Raw genomic sequence first — 22,858 nt, forward strand, 5'->3', positions numbered from 1 at the left:
CTGTACCCCGGTGTTATACAGACAGACCTGTACTCACCAGTACTGTACCCCGGTGTTATACAGTGACAGACCTGCATCCAGCAGAAGGGGGAAGAGCACTTGTACTGCTCCCTGAGACTTCCTAGAGGTACGCACGAGTGAAATTAGCAGCCGGCTCAGACTAACTTACCTGTCTGCTGACTGGGTAACTGTAGAATTGTATATGCAGGGAGGTCCAAACTTTTGTGTTCTTGGACTGCATCTGTTTATACCATGAAGCTTTGGAGATCCCAAAAAAGGCTATATCCCTGATCCCATTAATTCCTAGATATCCCAAATTACTGAAACGAACAGATCTCAGTGTTCTGATTTAGGACTTATCCTTCAATTAGTGTTAACTGGACAACATCTTATATTAATATAGCGCCTTTAACATAATAAAACGTTGGCAAAAATAAAACAAAATTTGACACAGCCATATAAGGAGATGTTAACACAGATGACCAAAAGCTTGGTCAAAGAGGTAGGTTTTAAGGAGCACCTTAAAGGAGGACAGAGGAGGAGAGGTTTAGGGAGGGGATTCCAGAGCTTAGGACCTAGGCAGCTGATGGCACGACCTCCACCAATGGTGGAAAATCGAGGCTGTTCAAAAGGCCAGAATAGGCAGAGCGCAGAGGTCTTGCGGGATTATAGGGCTGGAGGAAATTACAGAGATAAGGAGGGGCGAGGCCATGGAGGGATTTGATATCAAGGATGAGAATTTTAAAATCTTAAAAGGAGATTGGGGTTGATTTTATGTCACTGTTAAATGTGATAACATAACAGCTATAACATTGTGCCATCAACTCTCTTCACAGCACCTCCAACTGTCCACCAAGTAGACCCCGTCTGTCAAATGATATATTGAACAGTTGAAATTATACTTCTTTAAAAAAAATCTGAGAGACATAACCATATTACATTTGCAATTTGCATTTATACAGCACCTTTAACATAGAAAAAATCCCAAGGCACCTTATGTAGAAAAGAGAAGAAAAATATATAGATAAATGGAGTAAAGGAAAACCGCTGAGCCAGAGTCAGGAGGGGTGACTAATCAAAATTATGGGCTTTATGAAGATTTTTAAAGGTTAGCAGAGAGAAGGAAGAGTTGGAGGGTGTAGGCAGGGTGTTTCAAAGAATAGGGCCAAGGTAGCTGAAGGCCCTGCCACTAATGGTGAAGCAAAGAGAGGCGTAAGCGCAAAAGGCAGAGTCGGAGGACTGAGGGGGTGTAGGGATAGAAAGCTGGAGGAGATTGGAGAGATAGGATAGGATGAGGCCATGGAAAGGCTTGAAGACAAGGACAAATATTTAAAATGTTGTGTGTTGTGCAAGACCGAGTGCCAGCCTGGGATAAACAAATTAACATCTGCAAGTGAGTCAAAGCTTTTATACCACCCAGGAGCAGGGTATCCGCATGTGGGATTCCTCAGATGTTATAATATCACAAAAACATCAGCACTTACATAGTTTTCCTAGTACAGAAAGTGACCAGGTGCCGATCTCTCCAGATGTGTATAGAGAATGCAATTTCTGTAGAAGGTGAGGAGTGAAATTTATATGGTAAAAAAGTGATATAGATGGCAAATGCATTTAAATTTTAAATTACTGGAACTAAATTGTATTTTTCAGTGAGATACTGTACTTTAAAATGTGTGACATGTTTAAGCTAAATGAGACTCACTTCAAATGAATGAGGTGAGCAGGCCGGATGCACACTCCATTCTTGGCTGGTTGCCATGGCTCCACCTGGTGACAGTTCACTCTGGTTGCCGGGGGCAAAGGTTGAGAAGTTAGAAGCAGCTCGGGCCTGTTTTGTGCAGCAGTGTTTGTGAGGAGTGCCTCAGGATTACGAAGGACAGCTGGAAACAGCGGATACCCGGAACACATTTTGGCAAGAATTAAGACTAAAAGTAGGTGTAGATTATTGTTCCTTTTGCTTACTGGTGCTCCTTATTTGGAAACAGAGGGGGAATAACGTCACGGTTAAATGGGATAACATAACAATTATAACATTGTGTCATCAACTCTCTTTACTACAACCATGTTAGAAACAGAAACAGTGAGGTCTCTCTCACCAAGAGAGACTCCTGCTCCTTCACTGACTGGCTTCACAGTAACAAGTGCTCAGTTACCTCGGCAACCCCTTTGTGTATTTATTTTAAAATTATGGTGTCTTTCCTAAAATAACCAATAAGGATATACCTTTTGAGAGGGGCACAACTAATAAAAGAACTTAACCATAAAAACAAAGGAAACATAAACTTAAATAATATTCTTAGCCATGTCGACTACACACTCCAGTGCTACAGTGCCCACCGGTCACGGACGGCCTCAAGTATACCGGCAGACGGCGCGTGCTCTTTCTCCAGAGTCACCCGGGAGCGGACAAGCCCATGGAGGAGACAAAGGCAGCCGCATCCACCTTTCATGTATTCAGGCCAATTTAAATAGGGTATATTATTTATTTATCAGAAAGGGGAGAATTAGTACCAAGGCCATCAAGGGAGTGGGAATAAAAGTTAATATTGGATGGGAAGAAATTATGATTGAAGCAAAATGTGGTTGATACTGAAGAAGAAAGCTGTAGACTGCAGGAAGATATCAATCAACTGGTCAGGTGGGCAGCACAGTGACAAATGGAATTCAATTTGGAGAAGTGTGAGGTAATGCATTTGGGGAGGACTAACAAGGCAAGGGAATACACATTAAATGGTGGGACACTGAGAAGTGTAGAGGAACAAAGGGACCTGGGAGTGCATGTCCACAGATCCCTTAAGGTAGCAGCACAGGTAGATAGGGTGGTTAAGAACGCATCCGGAATGCTTGCCTTTATTAGCCGAGGCATACTATACAAGAACAGGAGGGTTATGCTTGAACTGTATAAAACACTAGTTAGGCCACAGCTAGAGTACTGCGTGCAGTTCTGGTCACCACATTACAGGAAAGATGTGATTGCACTAGAGAAGATACAGAGGAGATTTACGAGGATGTTGCCAGGAATGGAGAATCTTAGTTATGAGGACAGATTGGATAGGCTGGATTTGTTTTCCTTGGAACAGAGGAGGCTGAGAGGCGACCTCATTGAGGTGTATAAAATTATGAGGGGCCTAGCTATAGTGGATGGAAAGGATCTATTTCCCTTAGCAGAAGGATCAACAACCAGGAGGCATAAATTTAAAGTAATTCGTAGAAGGTTTAGAGGGGAATTTTCCTCATCCAGCGGGTTGTGGGGGTCTGGAACTCACTGTCTGAAAGGGTGGGAGAAGCAGAAACCCTCACCACATTTTAAAAAAAATTGGATGTACACTTTAAGTGCTATAACTTGCAGGGCTTCGGAACTAGAGCTGGAAAGTGGGATTAGGCTAGATCGCCTCTTGTTGGCCGGCGCGGACTCGATGGGCTCAAATGGCCTCCTTCCGTGCTGTAAAATTGCTATGATTCTCTGAAAATCTAATGGAGGCAACTCAATAATAAGACATAGGGCCAGAATTTGAGTATAAACACGGATGTCCAAAAGTTGCTGTCTGAGTTGCGTCGCTCTGCCTTTAGCTTCACATCTCGCTATCTGACTCACCATTGAACAGCGTGAAGTTGCTGTATTTGCGTGGTAGATGTGAACTAAACTGACCACAGAAAGTTAAACCTTGTGCATTTCAGTCTAAGTACCCTTTTAACAATGTGCTAAGTGTTAATTACTGCCAAACAACCTCCCATACACTGGAAATTAACTATTACAAGTGTGGAGTCTTTTAATTGTTGTTGATTTAAAAAATGTCAAATTAAAAAAAAAAATTACTTTACCTTTCTGTCTCTTTTTACTCGCTCTCTTAATCCAATCCTTATTGCCCTCTCTTTGGGGTGAATTTTAACACATGTGAGCAGATGGGATTGAGTACAGATGGGGAGTTAAATGGGCAAAATATCAAACAGTGTCAGGAAGCCTACTCCAACCCGCTGAATTCTGGGTTTTCTTGAGATGAGACAAGGGGTCGACATTTTATATTGTTAATGAGGCTGATTTATAGGTTTAACAGTGGCTGGCTGGATTTCTCGGGCCTCATGAAACCCGGCATCTACAGCGAGGCGAGGCCAGCCTCGGGAAGCACTCCGTGTGGGCCAGGAGTGCTTCCTCCCGGCCCCCCAAGCACCCCCACCATCAGACCCCCTCCTCCCGGGGTCGGAACTCACTCCTCCCCCGTCCCCCTCACCTTCCCGGGGTCAGGGATCGGAACCTTCCCACCGGGTCAAGGATTGGACCTACCTGATCCTGTGGCCTGGGAGTGCTCCCCGCAGAAACCAAGCTTGTCAATCAGGCTGGCCACCGGGCGGGGAATTGGTCATTGACAAAAGACGCACTCTGTGGATTTAAATCTCCACAGCATGCAGGGTTTCGCAAGTGCTAGTCCCCTTTAGTCCCAACATTTATTTCTGTACCTGTACCTGATTTGACATTGAATTCACCCACTCTAATTTATACTTCCTTTTCAGTCCTTGTGCTGTTAATTTCACAACCCTTCAATCTGATTGGTTAAGGAGACATAGAGTAGCTTGCACTGTTCATCAAGGTCCCAGATGCCTAGTTTCCCTCGCTGCAACGTTATCAGCTTGCACTTTCAGCAACTTGCCACCTGGAAACTTTAAATACCTAAATGTGCAAGGATAAGTCTAACAAATGGCAAATGCCGTTAGCTACCCCGCCACAGCAAACTACGTACCTTGTTTTTGCAGGTGATTTTGATAAATCATTCTTTGTTTTCAATTTGTCTAAATTTGCATCACAACGATTGTTACAGATTTCTAATGGCTGTATGAATCACAACCAGTCGTTATTTAGACACAGTTATCTGGGCAATTTGAAACGAATTGGGGCTGATTGTCATCAAGGCCTCCGCCTGGCCAAGTGCCGCCGATAGCCGCTGAGCTACCAGACGGTACTTTGGGCAGGATATAATGGCCGAGGTCCCTCAAAGGTCGGCAGGTTGCAAATGGATGACGTATGCCACCAATCTGGGCGGCAGCGGGCGGGAGGTCTCATTCTCAGCAGCAGAGGCACTTGCCGCCCAAGTGCCGCCAAGGATGGAATCGGGCCCACGGAGGGTCAAAGAGCTGGAAAAGAAAATCACCAATAAAAAATTTGTAAAACTATCCGAAGACCTCCAGGGGACCCCATGCAGGTAAGTCGCTGTTGAAAAAAAAGTTTAAAATGTTCACTTACCTTTTTTTCAGGTTCTTCCTGCTTACCGTCGGGAACAGACCAGCCTCCATGCAGCGGTCCACCCCCGTTCTGCCGCCGAGTCCTGCCAACTCCCGCCTACCGGAATCTGGGAGCTCGGCGGGCGGGAGGTCAGTTGCGCCACTCGGCCTTCCGCTGACGTCAGCAGGCGGTTCCCGGCAGCTCTCCCCTCTCACCCACTCCAGGCCACCTCGAAAGTGGCACTGAGCGGATCAAGAAGAGCAATGTCAGCGGCAGTGGGCGGCAGTCGACGGCAGCGGGTAGTGAGTGATGAATTTCAGCCCCAAAGTGACAGTGAGACAGTGCAGGTCCCACTGAACCCTGCTTGAAATGTACTCAGTCTGGAATTTGCGGTCAGGATGATGGTGAACTTACAGCGTTCGCCATCAATCTGCCTTTAAAGCGGACCACAACTTTGGGATAGAAATCCTGAGTTGATCTGAAACAGGCTGCACTGCCCCCCTCCTCCCCCCACAGAGCCGGCAATCAGTCAAATCACTGAAACTGACAAAAACTTTGGTTCTTCTGCAGTAAGTACGCTTTAAAATTCCCCACTAAAAGTTAGATCCAAAGAGATCAGGTGTAACTGGGGTTTTGACAGTGTTTTTTAAAATTTTTTTTGATAAGTTTGGCCATCTTTATTTGGGGTTTGCCTTTTCCCATTGTGAGAGTCCCAATCTTTGTTTTGCTCTCTCGACCTATTTTAAAATGTTAGAATTTTAAGAGCTTACTCACTTCCTTGTTTGTTATCTGTAAGAATTCTGCCTTTTGATTGGCTACTTAGACAGCCTGTTGACGTCACAGCAGTTCACACAAGGGGATCCCCACTGCAGTTCGTTGATTTGAAATGAAGGTCGGGAAACCGAGAGATCCTTGTGCGAAGCATACATCGGGGCCAGCAGCAAACAACTTCATTTCGCTGCTAACTGCAAATTCCGGGCTGTATTTTATAGTTCATTCAGCATAAAAACAGAAAACACATGCTAAAGAACATGCATGTTGCGTGGGAGTCTTGTGTGCAGAGCGTGAACTCTCACTTGCTCAGCTTCATGAACTGGGCTGGTAATTCTTAGTGTTTCTTTTGGTTTTTCTCATTCTCCAGCAACAGAAAACAACAAAAAAAATACAGTGGAAGGAGAGTTTTCCCAGTATCAAATGCCCAAATAAAGCTCCTATATTTAAACTTACAGTTTAAAGTGGTACTTTTTCAGAGACTCTGGGGGTAATTTTCAACTCCATTGCATGGTAACCTGGCAGAGCAGATTGCTCACGCATTGGAGAACCTTCTTGATTTTTATCCCATTGAAATTACCCCTTCTGTTCCCAAAGTTTTTTTCCATAAGAGCACAGATCAGATAATTATGCACAGAGGTCAGTAAGCCTAATTTGCTGTGCTCCCAATTTTCTGACCTCACTCCTGTTGAGTGACACTTTATGCCAGGAGAGGAGTCTCCAGAAAATGATCCTGTAATGCTAAAGTTTTTACTTTGCTTCAGACAGCAAAGGTTGTGTGAGGCTGGTCGAGGGGTTACGTGAGAATGGAAGAGGGCATGTGTGAGGCGGGGGTAGGTTTGTCAGGGGAACTGTTATGTGATAGGCTAAAGGAGGAATATGTGAGGGGATAATGACTGTGCCACCATCTACTGACAAATTGATTGCTTCACTTTCACAAGATACCATGCGGTTGCTGTTGTTTTTGTATCTTGGGACCAATGGACTAGCTCTGGTGTATGCTCAAGATGTTGATGACGATTCAGAGAAAAATGAGGAGTTTCAAGAAGATGCAGAGCCTACTCGTCCAAACGGGGTGAGAGCTTGTCTTGTACAGTTAGATATATTAGTAGCTCAAGTGTTCCATGGATAACCCCCTCATCGGGCAATAACTCTTGAATTTTGTAGAGCATCTCCTGTGAATATTTGAATATTCGTACAGTGACACCACAGCAGCTGGCAGTGAATCCTTCATGCCAGTTGAAATGGTGATTACTATCGATCACTGATAGAATTCAAAATCAGGAGCATGAACTCTGCCTGACTTTGCACCAGTCATAAAACCCTGTCAGCTAACTCAGTATAGATCAGGAATTGAACCTGTGACCACCCTATGAACCTATGACACTATTGTAAACCAGGTAGTGGATTACCATCAGGAAAGCCATTAAAATTTGCTTTTACTGTTGTATTGAATCCATGTGTTTGGTACTGCACTATTAGCTGCCAGGTGATGCATAAGATTGTTTAAGAGGCTTGTATCTTTGGTCTTCTCTTCCACCTTAAGGAAAGTCCTTGGACATAGGCTGAGTCTCTGAGTTCACTGTAAGGTAATGCCAAGTGGTGGCTCTACAATATAACAGTGATCCTAGCCCAAGCCATTGAATCACCCATAGACAAGAACGTTTCTAAAGCACATAGCTGCACTTCAGTGCCATGCCCACCACTCCTCCAACAGATGCACTCTCTTTTTATTGTACTTTTTTTCAGATTGTTTATAAGCCACCAAAGCCTGCTGGTGATGTCTACCTGGTGGCCTCCTTCGACACAGATGGTCTCAAAGGGTAAGTTTGCCTCCATATTTGATCTCACTGCCTGCATGGGAATTGTTTATGTGAGTCTGTTTAACTCTGTGTGATTAGTTTACCCGTGTAGGATCTCTCTGACTAATGGAATCTTTTGGTGGAATCAATTGAATTGAGAGAAATGTACCAACACTGTATTCTGTAACTATTAAAGTACCAAACATTTGATCATTCAGATGAATGGGTTAGATGCAGTTAAGAACTGCACTGTCTCATGCTAAGCACGGTTCAGTGTAAAAGCCAGTTACTTAATTTTCCAGTTGGGTAGTAAGATAGTGCAATTGGGTTTCTGAATCCCTTCTCTCACAACATTAGTACTGTGGAGTTCATGCAAGAGGGGCGGATTGGTGATTAGGGCCAAAATAAGATGTTCTGCTTATGTCAGTATAGATAAGATTGGTTGGAAACTGGTCTTTTGTGGACCATGATAGATACTTGCAATATCTACACTCAGCCTGTACCAGTGTGAATGTTTTCTCTTACTGCTCTTGGGTGTAAAAGATCACCTGCAAAAAGCACATGGAGAAAAAATGGGCAGGGAGAATTGTGCACCCATAAATGGAGCCTTCACGATATACTGCCCATTACGTTAAATTGACTGAATATTGTACGGGCTCCATTATGGGCAAGCAATCTTCCCCACATTCCCCTATGTGCTCTACCCAGGTAATCCTTTATGCCCAAGCATAAGAAGATTTTCCCTCTCATTTGCTGGTAATTAGTAATGTTAAGAATAAAGGGTCAATTATTTCTTTGAGTTAGACTTATCCAAGGTTGCAATAAACATCTCCAATTCAAAGAGGCTCTTAAAAAAATGTTTGGATGCAAAGACACTAATAGGCACATTTTAAAAAGCTTTTACATTTTTTTTAAGCTTACTAAGAAACTGACTACTAGTTACACTAATATAACTAGCACATGGTTTTGTAGAGTTTTTTTAAGTTATTTTCAGTTATTTCAAATCGGGTTACTTGGAGCTGGTGGACTAGACACACTGATTAAATATGTTTAGGGGGCGAAATTGCCCCCTTTGAGAAAGGCCTGTTAGCGCCTCCAGGAGACGCTAACAGGGTGCATACCCCTTTTCGCCGAGGGGCCGGCAGCGTAAGCACCTCCCCGAAATTGCCCCAATCATTGTGGGAGCGATAATGGGTTTGCGCTGCGCTCCCCAATTAGCGCCCTGGGCACGCCGAATGTTTATCGCGGGACGCGAGGCTAGCGTGGTGCGATGTTCACGACTGCTTTGCAAGGTGCAAAACTACTGTACGGGGGCCATCGGGGTGCCCCTTAGAGGGGAGGGCATTTGCGCTGCGGCTGGCAAGTTTTTATGTCGGCTGACTTTTTTGTTGGCCCAACAATGGCGGCCGTTGGTTCGGCTGGGCCGCCATCATGCAGCCCGGCACTTTCTCTTGGGTGCCGTGCCCACCAAAGGGGCTGCAGAGTCCGCAGCAGTCCTCCCCTTTTAAATGAAGGGGGGGGGGGTTGTGGCACGTTAGCGTTACACGGAGCACTCACGCGTTCAGTGTGGCACTGCCCCGGGAGCGCTACCGAAATGAGGCGGAGCGCCTGAGACAGCACCCTGCGTCATTTCGGGGACACTATGACCCAATTCACCGAGAGGGCGGAACTTACGGACTGGGTGCAAAAATGCCCGGGTTTGGAGGTTACCGCCCTGCAACACTGGCGCGATGCAATTTCGTCCCCTTATTTTATTTATGATAAACCCATTTTCAGCTGTATCAACAAAGCTGCACCAGATTACCGCACTTAAATATATCAAGGTATATTTTTTAATACAAATGTTTTTTTTTAAATTACATTCTAAGACGCTGCCCAATTGCGCTGGTTCATGGCAGATATTACATTCGCCGATATGAAAATGTGTTTGAGTGGAAAATTGAGGGAAAAAAGCACTTCTGAAAACTTGTACAATTTTGAGCACGATTCACGCCCAGATTGCTGATTGCGCCTAAAACGGAAATTCTTCGCCGTAATGTCAATGGTAGAAACATAGAATGTTAACTATTTTCCTAACTAAGGGGCTGAAATTCCCCTGTTCTGTGCTTCCCATAAGCGCCTCCGGGGGGAACGCAAAGCTATTTTTGCCCGGGGTGGGCAGGGGGCACTACCGGCTCCTGCGAAATTGCAGAGTTAGCAGAGGCGCGAAAAAGTTAGCGCCGCGCCCCACCAGTAATGCTCCAGCCGCTGCGGCTCCGCTGATGATGTCATCGGCATGCGTGGTGCCCCGAAAAGGAAGTGGAGCGTGTGACATTGCGCTCCACTTCCTGTGAGGGGCGGTAACCAGAATTTCGCGGCCAGAATGGATTTCCGCGCCGGCCGCAGAAAGTCCCGCCTTGCCTTGTCTACTGTCACCAAACGAATGTAATTGAATTTCGTCCCTTAAATCTTTAAAGATTAATAACAATAACCATGCTTTACTGACTCCCACTTTGATGCCATAAATTATAGATTCCCTCAAGCTCGAATGACCACAATTTTATAAGGAGCAACATTCTTTGCTCATCTGCCTGTTCATTGGCCGGAATTTTAATCAAGAGGCGGGTTGAGAGCGGCAGGGCTCGGAAGTAGTCGGGAAACCAGGAAGAACGGGTTCCCCGCAGGCCTTGCCAAATTTAACGGAGGAGGGAGTCCACAGGGCTGGCATCAGGGGATGGGGGTGGGACAAAACGGGGTTGGCATAAATGGATCGGAGTGGGAGAGAGAGATCATTGGGGACCATCATCAAGGGATCGAGTGTGGGAGGGAGAAAATATTGAGGGGTCTGGAGAACGATCGGAGAGAGGGGGAGAACGATTGGAGGGGGAGGAGGAGAATGATTGGTGGGGGGAGGGAGAGAACGTTGAGGGGTCTGGAAAATGATCGGACGGAAGGGAAGAACGATTGGCGGTGGGGTAGGGAGATAACATCAGGGAGGCCCTGAAGATGATTGATGGGAGGTGGAGAGAACATTGAGGGGCGGCCTGAAGATGATCGGGAGGGAAGTCACTGGTGGGAGTAGGCTATAGGCCTCCTAACAGCAGCTACAGTGTAGGACAGAGCATAAATCAAGAAATAATGGAGGCTTGTAAGAAAGGTACTGCAATAATCATGGGCGATTTTAATCTTCATATAGATTGGACAAATCAAATTGGCAAGGTAGCCTTGAGGAAGAGTTCATAGAGTATATGCGGGATGGTTTCTTAGAACAATACGTTGTGGAACCAACCAGGGAGCAGACTATTTTAGATCTGATAATGTGTAATGAGATAGGATTAATTAATGATCTCACAGTAAAGGATCCTCTAGGGAAGAGTGATCATAGCATGTTAGAATTTCAAATTCAGTTTGAGGGTGAGAAACTTGGGTCTCAAACTAGTATCCTGAACTTAATAAAGGCAATTACAAAGGTGTGAAGACAGAGTTGGCTAAAAGTGGACTGTTAAAATAGATTAAAGGGTAAGACGGTAGATAAGCAGTGGCAGACATTTAAGGAGATATTTAATAACTCTCAGCAAAGATATATTCCAGTGAAAAAGAAAGAGTCTAAGAGAAGGATGAACCATTTGTGGCTAACTAAGGAAGTAAAGGATGGTATCAAATTGAAAACAAATGTATACAATGTTGCGAAAATTAGTGGTAGGCCAGAGGATTGGGACATTTTTAGAAACCAGCAAAGGACGACTAAAAAAATAATTAAGAGCGAGAAGATAATGAGAGTAAACTAGCGAGAAATATAAAAACAGACAGTAGGAGCTTCTACAGGTATATAAAAGAGAGTCAAGATCATTCACCTCTCGCGAGAGCAGAGGTAAAATGGTCAGGATGCAGGAATGGGCTGGAAAGGCCTAAAGTTCTCAATCAACCCTTCTGGTCACTAAAATCAGACGAGTAAAAATGATTCTGAGGTGGCTACCCCCAGTTGATAATCTTGTATCCAAAGAAAGAAATTGCATTTATATGACAACTTTCACAACCTGAGGATGTCCTCAGAAGTGTTTACACTCAATGAAATACTTTTGAAGTGTACTCACTGTTGTAATTTAGGGAAACACAGCAGTCAGTTTGTGCATGGTAAGCAGTCTGCGTGGCCGCTGGCCTGTGAGCACCATCGGAGCAGGTGGGGGAGCGGAAGGAGCAGCGTGGCGGCGTACCACTCCAGGGAACAGCACGTACTGGAGCAGGAGAGCAACGGCAGCGAAGAGGGTGAATGGATTGGACGTCACCAAGATTCAGGTCACTGATTGGAGCACGGGCAGGTACTGCAGGAGTGACGAGGTCGGGGGCGAAGGAGCGGCGAGAGATTGTAGAGGGACGTGATCGGGGCCAAGGAGAGGCGTGAGTTCAGGGCCCAGAAGAGGCGAGGGCTCAGGGCCAGCACGAGCCAGCCCATAGTGTGATATGTTTGCGCACTAGGTCCGTGCAGCAGAGCTGGTCTCCAGTCGTCTTGGATAACCCTTGCCATTGGACCAAGACCTAGCTCTGTCAAGCCCGTGTGGTGGTTGTGCAACGGCCAACACACATTAAAAAAATCCACGCAAAGGCATCTTCCACCCTTCAAGATTTATTTCGGGACCTGGAATATTAGGTCCTTCATTGAAACATCTGTGAACTTTTTGGCGTGGAAGCAAGTCATGCCCGACTCGAGGGACTGCCTATGATGAAAAGAGAGTAGGCAAAGTAAACGTTGATCCCTTAGAGAATGAGACTGGGGAACTAATAATGGGAAATAGGGAAATGGCAGATGCTTTGAACAAATATTTTGTATTGGTCTTCACAGGAGAAGACACTAAAAGCATTCCAATACTAGATAATCAAGGGACTATGGGGAAGTGGGAACTTAAAACAATCACTATCATTAGAGAAAAAGTACTAGGCAAACTAATGGGACTAAAGGTGGACAAGTTCCCTGGACATGATGGCCGGAGCCTAGTACCTTAAAAGAAGTGGCTGCAGAGATAGTGGATGCATTGGCTATAATCTACCAAAATTTCCTGGATTCTGGAGAGATCGCAGCAGATTGGAAAACTGCAAATGTAACGTCCTATTTAAGAAGGGAGGGAGACAGAAAGCAGGAAACTATAGACCAGTTAACCAAACATCTGTCATTGGGAAAATGCTGGAGTCCATTATTAAGGAAGTAGTAGCAGGACATTTAGAAAATCATAATACAGTCAAGCAGAGTCAGCATGGTTTTATGAAAGGGAAATCATTTTTGACTAATTTGCTAGAGTTCTTTGAGGATGTAACGAGCAGAGTGGATAAAGGGGAACCAGAAGATGTAGTGTATTTGGATTTCCAGAAGGCATTCGGTAAGGTGCCACATAAAAGGTTACCGCACAAGATAAGAGCTCACGGGGTTAGGGGTAATATATTAGCGTGGATAGAGGATTGGCTAATTAACAGAAAACAGAGTCGGGATAAATGGGTCATTTTCAGGTTGGCAAATTGTAACTAATGGGGTGCCACAAGGATCGTAGGCCTCAACTATTTACAATCTATATTAATGATTTGGATGAAGGGACCGAGTTGTAATGTAGCCAAATTTGCTGATGATACAAAGATGGGTGGGAAAGCATGTTGTGAGGGGGACGCAAAAAATCTGCAAAAGGATATAGAAAGGCTAAATGAGTGGGCAAAAATTTGGCAGTTGGGAGTATAGGGCTCAAAATTGCCGAGGAGTTGCTCCGTTTTTTTTGGAGCAACTTGATTGTTCCGGAGTATCTTAAAAATCCCCATTTTGTACATTCAATTTGCATCAGTGCAAGTGAGTTAGATAGTATTTTTTTTTTAAGTTCAGTTTAGTTTTTTTCAAAAGGGGGCGTTACCAGCCACCTACGCCCGTGGCCATTTAGGCCACTTTGGACAGCTAATGGTTACTCCAAACTAACTTAGGCCAGCGTATGTGGCCACTTGTGGCCGCACAGAAAACCCTTGCGGAGAGTTAAGAAATCAGCGCAGGTTAGTACTAATGACTTGACTTAAGAATGTGACTAGGATCAAACAGCTATACAGGACATTATGGTTCCAAATTTTCACATGATTTGCGCCTGATTTTTTAGGAACAACTGGTGGAGAACGGACTATCTTAGAAATCGCAATTCTCCACATTTTTTTTTCTGCAGTTCTAGTCAGGTAGAACAATTCTACTTTGGAACAGAATTTTTTCTTCAAAAGGGGGCATGTCCGGCCACTGACACCTGATTTCAAAGTTTCCACAGTGAAAACGTACTCCAAACTAAGTTAGAATGGAGCAAGTGAAGATTTTTGTAGAACTGAAAAAACCTGTTCTACACATTAAAAAATCAGGCGCAGGTTACAAATTAGGCGTCCAGAACGAGGTGGGTGGGGGGGGAGGGGGGGGGGGAAGGGAACTCATTAAATTCTACAATAAATCCTTATTTATACTTCTACAAATATAATACAAATAAATCCAACCTGAATAAACATTTATAAGCAAAGAAAAGATTCAATAAACCTTCTTCCTACCTGTGTGAAAGTGCTTCAGGCACAGAGAATGCTGCAGTCAGCCTGAGGCGCCTGTTTTTCCCGCGGGGCAGGGGGGGGGGGGGGGGGAGGAGGAGGCGCCCGTTCTTCCCGCGGGGAGAGGGGGGGGGGGCGCCCGTTCTTCCCACGGGGAGAGGGGGGGGGAGGCGCCCGTTCTTCCCGCGGGGGGGGGGGGGGGGGGGGGAGGCGCCCGTTCTTCCCGCAGCGGGGGGAGAGGAGGCGCCCGTTCTTTCCCGCGGGGGGGGGGCGCCCGTTCTTCCCACGGGGAGAGGGGGGGGGAGGCGCCCGTTCTTCCCGCGGGGGGGGGGGGGGAGGCGCCCGTTCTTCCCGCAGCGGGGGGAGAGGAGGCGCCCGTTCTTTCCCGCGGGGGGGGGGGGGGAGGAGACAGTGAGAAGGCTGCAAGTGCTAATGTGCTTTTATTAAAAAAATGTTCAAAAATTAAACAGCTACAAAGAACTACAAAAATGGCCGAGTGCCAATGTTTTTTTCACACGGAGCATGCGCGAACGCTCCAACGCGCACGCGCAGCGTTGCCGGCAGGAAAAAAACTAATTTAAATAGTACCCGCCCCCTCCCACTTACAAAATCGGCGCAAGTGTAGGCTCTGCCCCCCTGGGCGCCGCGCCAAACAGACAAGGAGCTGCAGAACGCTCCAGAATCGCGATTTTTTTTTTTAGGTGCCGTTTTAGGCGCGAAAAACGGGCGCCCAGCTCGGAGGGGCGCCCGTTTTTTCACTTGTGGAAACTTGGGCCCTTAATGACAAACTTCGCAAAGTTAATTTACTATACAACAGAAGCATTCATGGAAGCTTAAACTATAAAAATAAAAGTAAAGAGACAAAACATATTTACATAATTTTTTCAAATCTCCAAACAAAAAATAGAAATACCTCCTGCTTGTAATTATTATGTTCTTATATAGGAAGGTATTTTCATCAACAGGGTTAAGGACCCCCCGGATCAAAACTCTTCCCCCCCCTCCCCAATCAAAACTCTCCACCGCACAAACCTGTTTGTTGTAGCCTTAGCCCGGGAAGGCAGCGGGCTGGCCTGTGCGGCAGACCACTCGGCCCGGGATAGGGGCGGGATGCATTGGGTCCCATGCTGCATCATCATCATCGTCGGCAGGAGCTACTGCGCATGCGCGAACGCTCTTAATGCGCATGCAGCCAGCTGGCGGCACTGTTTTTCACGCAGGGCCCTAGCTCCGCCCCCCCCAATCGACTGGCCACGCCGCGCCAAGCCTCAGGAGAGGCAACACAGTGGCCAGAATCGGGAGAGATTTTCGGCCCACAAAGTTGCCGCATCTCTGGTGAGCGCGCTGAAAAAAGGGGTGGGCCAAATTTGAGCCCATAATATGGGAAAATATGAGGTTATCCACTTTGGTAGGTAAAATAAAAAAGCAAATTATTATTTAAATGGAGATCACAAAATGCTGCAGTACAGAGAGATCTGGGGGTTCTTGTACATGAAACACAAAAAGTTAGCATGCAGGTACAGCAAGTAATTAGGAAGGCAAATGCAATGTTGGCCTCTATTGCAAGGGGGATGGAGTATAAAAGTAGGGAAGTCTTGCTACAACTGTACAGGGCGTTGGTGAAACCACACCTGGAGTACTGCGTTCAGTTTTGGTCTCCTTATTTAAGGAGGGATATACTTGTATTGGAGGCTGTTCAGAGATGGTTCACTAGGTTGATTCCTGAGATGAAGGGGTTGTCTTATGAAGAAAGGTTGAGTAGATTGGGCCTATACTCATTGAAGTTTAGAAGAATGAGAGGTGATCTTATTGAAATGTATAAGATTATGAGGGAGCTTGACAGGTAAGATGCAGAGAGGCTGTTTCCCCTCATGGGGAATCTAGAATTAGGGGACGTAGTTTCAGAATAAGGGGTTGCCCATTTGAAACGGAGATGATGAGGAATTTCTTCTCTCAGAGGGTCGTGAATCTGTGGTATTCTTTACCCCAGAGAACTGTGGAGGCTGGGTCATTGAATATATTTAAAGTGTAGAGAGACAGATTTTTGAATGATGAGGTAGTCAAGGGGAGCAGGCAGGGAAGTGGAGCTGAGTCCATGATCAGATCAGCCATGATATTATCGAATGACGGAGCAAGCTCGAGGAGCCAAATGTCTTACTCCTGCTCCTATTTCTTATGTTCTTATGTTTATGTTCTTATGGAAGGAGGGAACATCATGGTGCCGCCTGGAGAACGATTGGGAACAACGAAGGCCGGCAGGGTGGAGGCGGCGATCAGGGACCTGCGGGAAAATCGGAGGTTTGGGGAGATATTTCTCTCTCAATCAAAGCGGCTCTAAGCATCTTGTTAGCCTTTTATGAAGAGGCTGTGGGCTGCCTTGCCCTATTAGCTGGTAAATAATGTGAAAGGTGGGCATATCTGAGGATGGCTCATTGCAAGGTTGAAGTGTCATGGTAGGGTAGTTTATAAACACTGCACATAGAATGGTGGGACAGAGATTTGTACAATGCGATTCTCTAAATGGCAAGTTTCTAATCTGCACCTTGAAGTGGGGAGTAGGTGTGTCTGATAAAAAGGGGGAGGGATTAATGGGAGGTAAGCTGACCACAGACCAGTGATGCACACTTCACAGAGGCATACTTTTAAAGAGCAACACAGGTACAGCTAGGAGATGTGTCAGTATTCTGGGGAACATATGCTGTGTTCGTCACACAACAGCTGAAAGATTTTACATTCCTTTCTTCAGGTGGGTAGAGTCTGAAGCAAAAAAGGATGACACTGACGACATCAAATATGAAGGTAAGAAATATCTTTTCTCTGAAATACAAGTGGAGTCATTACTGAGAATTAATTTACTTTATGCTTTATCTCTGATTCTTTAGATCATGTGGAAGCCTGGCTACCTTTTACACAAGAACACTTTATAACATCTTTGTTTGTTGATTCATTCCCTGCTCTTGAATCAAGTTCTCATATCAGCTGATGTTATAGAAACATAGAAACATAGAAAATAGGTGCAGGAGTAGGCCATTCAGCCCTTCTAGCTTGCACCACCATTCAATGAGTTCATGGCTGAACATGAAACTTCAGTACCCCCTTCCTGCTTTCTCGCCATACCCCTTGATCCCCCAAGTAGTAAGGACTTCATCCAACTCCCTTTTGAACATATTTAGTGAACCGGCCCCAACCACTTTCTGTGGCAGAGAATTCCACAGGCTCACCACTCTCTGGGTGAAGAAGTCTCTCCTCATCTCGGTCCTAAATGGCTTACCCCTTATCCTAAGACTGTGACCCCTGGTTCTGGACTTCCCCAACATTGGGAACATTCTTCCTCCATCTAACCTGTCTAAACCCGTCAGAATTTTAAACGTTTCTATGAGGTCCCCTCTCATTCTTCTGAACTCCAGTGAATACAAGCCCAGTTAATCCAGTCTTTCTTGATAGGTCAGTCCCACCATCCCGGGAATCAATCTGGTGAATCTTCGCTGCACTCCCTCAATAGCAAGAATGTCCTTCCTCAAGTTAGGAGACCAAAATTGTACACAATATTCCAGGTGTGGCCTCACCAAGGCCCTGTACAACTGTAGCAACACCTCCCTGCCCCTGTACTCAAATCCCCTCGCTATGAAGGCCAACATGCCATTTGCTTTCTTAACCGCCTGCTGTACCTGCATGCCAACCTTCAATGACTGATGTACCATGACACCCAGGTCTCGTTGCACCTTCCCTTTTCCTAATCTGTCACCATTCAGATAATAGTCTGCCTCTCTGTTTTTACCACCAAAGTGGATAACCTCACATTTATCCACATTATACTTCATCTGCCATGCATTTGCCCACTCACCTAACCTATCCAAGTCACTCTGCAGCCTCATAGCATCCTCCTCGCAGCTCACACTGCCACCCAACTTAGTGTCATCCACAAATTTGGAGATACTACATTTAATCCCCTCGTCTAAATCATTAATGTACAATGTAAACAGCTGGGGCCCCAGCACAGAACCTTGCGGTACCCCACTAGTCACTGCCTGCCATTCTGAAAAGTCCCCATTTACTCCTACTCTTTGCTTCCTGTCTGACAACCAGTTCTCAATCCACGTCAGCACACTACCCCCAATCCCATGTGCTTTAACTTTGCACATTAATCTCTTGTGTGGGACCTTGTCGAAAGCCTTCTGAAAGTCCAAATATACCACATCAACTGGTTCTCCTTTGTCCACTTTACTGGAAACATCCTCAAAAAATTCCAGAAGATTTGTCAAGCATGATTTCCCTTTCACAAATCCATGCTGACTTGGACCTATCATGTCACCATTTTCCAAATGCGCTGCTATGACATCCTTAATAATTGATTCCATCATTTTACCCACTACTGAGGTCAGGCTGACCGGTCTATAATTCCCTGTTTTCTCTCTCCCTCCTTTTTTAAAAAGTGGGGTTACATTGGCTACCCTCCACTCGATAGGAACTGATCCAGAGTCAATGGAATGTTGGAAAATGACTGTCAATGAATCCGCTATTTCCAAGGCCACCTCCTTAAGTACTCTGGGATGCAGTCCATCAGGCCCTGGGGATTTATCGGCCTTCAATCCCATCAATTTCCCCAACACAATTTCCCGACTAATAAAGATTTCCCTCAGTTCCTCCTCCCCACTAGACCCTCTGACCCCTTTTATATCCGGAAGGTTGTTTGTGTCCTCCTTAGTGAATACTGAACCAAAGTACTTGTTCAATTGGTCTGCCATTTCTTTGTTCCCCGTTATGACTTCCCCCGATTCTGACTGCAGGGGACCTACGTTTGTCTTTACTAACCTTTTTCTCTTTACATACCTATAGAAACTTTTGCAATCCGCCTTAATGTTCCCTGCAAGCTTCTTCTCGTACTCCATTTTCCCTGCCCTAATCAAACCCTTTGTCCTCCTCTGCTGAGTTCTAAATTTCTCCCAGTCCCCAGGTTCGCTGCTATTTCTGGCCAATTTGTATGCCACTTCCTTGGCTTTAATACTATCCCTGATTTCCCTAGATAGCCACGGTTGAGCCACCTTCCCTTTTTTATTTTTACGCCAGACAGGAATGTACAATTGTTGTAATTCATCCATGCGGTCTCTAAATGTCTGCCATTGCCCATCCACAGTCAACCCCTTAAGTATCATTCGCCAATCTATCCTAGCCAATTCATGCCTCATACCTTCAAAGTTACCCTTCTTTAAGTTCTGGACCATGGTCTCTGAATTAACTGTATCATTCTCCATCCTAATGCAGAATTCCACCATATTATGGTCACTCTTCCCCAAGGGGCCTCGCACAATGAGATTGCTAATTAGTCCTCTCTCATTACACAACACCCAGTCTAAGATGGCCTCCCCCCTAGTTGGTTCCTCGACATATTGGTCTAGGAAACCATCCCTTATGCACTCCAGGAAATCCTCCTCCACCATCTTGCTTCCAGTTTGGCTAGCCCAATCTATGTGCATATTAAAGTCACCCATTATAAGTGCTGCACCTTTATTGCATGCACCTCTAATTTCCTGTTTGATGCCCTCCCCAACATCACTACTACTGTTTGGAGGTCTGTACACAACTCCCACTAATGTTTTTTGCCCTTTGGTGTTCTGCAGCTCTACCCATATAGATTCCACATCATCCAAGCTAATGTCTTTCCTAACTATTGCATTAATCTCCTCTTTAACCAGCAATGCTACCCCACCTCCTTTTCCTTTTATTCTATCCTTCCTGAATGTTGAATATCCCTGGATGTTGAGTTCCCAGCCCTGATCATCCTGGAGCCACGTCTCCGTAATCCCAATCACATCATATTTGTTAACATCTATTTGCACAGTTAATTCATCCACCTTATTGCGGATACTCCTTGCATTAAGACACAAAGCCTTCAGGCTTGTTTTTTTAACACCCTTTGTCCTTTTAGAATTCTGCCGCACAGTGGCCCTTCCTGTTCCCCGCCCCGGGCCTCTCCGCACCCCACCCCCCCCCCCCCATCTCCCCTCCGTCTCCTGCCTCTGCCTCTGCCTCCCTTTTGTCTCCCTGCATTGGTTCCCATCCCCCTTCCATATTAGTTTAACTCCTCCCCAACAGCACTAGCAAACACTCCCCCTGGGACATTGGTTCCGGTCCTGCCCAGGTGCAGACCGTCCGGTTTGTACTGGTCCCACCTCCCCCAGAACCGGTTCCAATGCCCCAGGAATTTGAATCCCTCCATGCTGCACCACTGCTCAAGCCACGTATTCATCTGCGCTATCCTGCGATTCCTACTCTGACTAGCACGTGGCACTGGTAGCAATCCCGAGATTACTACTTTTGAGGTCCTACTTTTTAATTTAGCTCCTAGCTCCTTAAATTCGTTTCGTAGGACCTCATCCCTTTTTTTACCTATGTCGTTGGTACCAATGTGCACCACGACAACTGGCTGTTCTCCCTCCCATTTCAGAATGTCCTGCACCCGCTCCGAGTCATCCTTGACCCTTGCACCAGGGAGGCAACATACCATCCTGGAGTCTCGGTTGCGGCCGCAGAAACGCCTATCTATTCCCCTCACCATTGAATCCCCTATCACTATCGCGCTCCCACTCTTTTTTTTGCCCTCCCGGTGCCATGAACTTGGCTGCTGCTGCCCTCCCCTGATGAGTCATCCCCCCCAACAGTACTCAAAACGGTGTATCTGTTTTGCAGGGGGATGACCACAGGGGATCCCTGCACTACCTTCCTTGCACTGCTCTTCCTGCTGGTCTTCCATTCCCTATCTGGCTGTGGACCCTTCTCCTGCGGTAAGACCAACTCACTACACGTGATACTCACGTCATTCTCAGCATTGTGGATGCTCCAGAGTGAATCCACCCTCAGCTCCAATTCCGCAACGTGGACCGTCAGGAGCTCGAGGCGGATACACTTCTCACACACGTAGTCGTCAGGGACACCGGAAGTGTCCCTGAGTTCCCACATGGTACAGGAGGAGCATATCACGTGACCGAGCTCTCCTGCCATGCCTTAACCCTTAGATACCCTTAAATTGGTAATAACAATGTTACAGTTCACTTACTGATATAAAAGATAAAAAGAAAAGCTACTCACCAATCACCAGCCAATCACTTACCCCATTGGCTGTGACGTCACCTTTTGATTCCTTTCTACTTCTATTTTGCTTTCTCTCCCACTGTAGCTGCACCGGTCGCCTTTTATAGGCCGCTCCGACGCTGCTCCCGCCTCTCCCCAACTGCCGCTGGTACTCGAGCTCCCGCTGGGCCTTTTATTGGCCGCTCCGACGCTGCTCCCGCCTCTCCCCAACTGCCGCTGGTACTCGAGCTCCCGCTGGGCCTTTTATAGGCCGCTCCGACGCTGCTCCCGCCTCTCCCCAACTGCCGCTGGTACTCGAGCTCCCGCTGGGCCTTTTATAGGCCGCTCCGACGCTGCTCCCGCCTCTCCCCAACTGCCGCTTATGTAGACTTAATGTATATACATATGTACAGGCAATTGTTCATCGTGTACACTTGATTGTGTACTTGGAGTCAATGGGGCCAAAATCCATCAACTCACCGCCCGCTACTGCCGACATTCCTTGTGAAGATCCGCCCAGTGTCACTTTGGAGATGGCCTGGAGCGGGCGGGAGGAGAGTGCCGCCGGGAACTGCCCGCTGACATCAGCGGACGGCCGAGTGGCACAACTGACCTCCCGCCCGCCGAGCTCCCAGATTCCTGTGGGCAGGAGTCGGTGGGACTCGGCGGCAGAACAGGGGTGGACTGCTGCGAGGAGGCTGGTCTGTCCCCAACGGTAAGTATGAAGAACCTGAAAAAAAGGCAAGTGAATATTTTAAAACATTTTTTCAACAGCGACTTACCTGCATAGGGTCCCCTGAAGATCTTCGGATAGTTTTTTTATTTTTTACTGTTGATTTTCTTTTCAGGTCTTTGACCCTCCGTGGGCCCGACTCCATCCTCGGCGACACTTGGGTGGCAAGCGCCTCTGCCGTCGAGAATGAGACCTCCCGCCCGCTGCCGCCCAAATTGGCGGTGTATGTCCTCCATTTGCCGCCCACTGACCTTCAAGGGAACTCGGCGATGAATATCCCGCCCAAAGTACCGTCCGGTACCTCGCCGGCCATCGACGGCACTTGGGCAGTCGGAGGCCTTGATGAAAATCGGCCCCATATCTCATCTAGCTGCTTTAGCCTAACCATTCATCTTTCTACATTGTGGAAATATCCTGTCCTCATCTGAGTGATTGAAACTGTTGCCTTATTGATGCATTTTAAATTCAGTTATCTGTTTGCTGTTATTTTTCCACAATTTGGCCATCAACTCCATTGGTGAAAGAGTCAAACAGCCAAGCAGTCTGAAACTTCTTGTGATAATTTTCTCCAATTTTTCTCCTCCTCTCCTGAAAGTTATGACCTTTGCTGTGGTACAATTCCAGAGGCACCAACAGCTTTCCATTACTTCATGTAAGTGGCCGTTTTTCATGTATGAGCCTAAACAATGATTATAGGACTGCAATTTGACCATGGGTGGCACTACAGATGATCCAGATCCTGTCCTC

The 22,858-nt window shown here is 46.3% G+C and overlaps 1 protein-coding gene across 3 annotated transcripts in view; it reads left to right on the forward strand.

The window, feature by feature from the left end:
- Positions 1-1,797: 1,797 nt before the first annotated feature.
- The window catches only part of LOC139265709 (calnexin), a 41,152-nt gene continuing 20,091 nt past the window's right edge, over positions 1,798-22,858 (forward strand). For 2 of the 3 annotated variants that reach the window (XM_070882974.1, XM_070882977.1), the window contains exons 1-4: positions 1,798-1,931; positions 6,928-7,061; positions 7,736-7,809; positions 17,057-17,109. In XM_070882974.1, the coding sequence (XP_070739075.1) occupies positions 6,933-7,061; positions 7,736-7,809; positions 17,057-17,109 (256 nt within the window). In that variant the 5' untranslated portion in view covers positions 1,798-1,931; positions 6,928-6,932. Of the gene's footprint in view, positions 1,932-5,247; positions 5,365-6,927; positions 7,062-7,735; positions 7,810-17,056; positions 17,110-22,858 lie in introns of all 3 variants that reach the window. The other variant, XM_070882976.1, reaches the window with a different exon arrangement.

The sequence above is a fragment of the Pristiophorus japonicus genome, chromosome 6 (genome assembly GCF_044704955.1).
Source record: "Pristiophorus japonicus isolate sPriJap1 chromosome 6, sPriJap1.hap1, whole genome shotgun sequence".
NCBI classification, from domain to species: Eukaryota; Metazoa; Chordata; class Chondrichthyes; family Pristiophoridae; genus Pristiophorus; species Pristiophorus japonicus.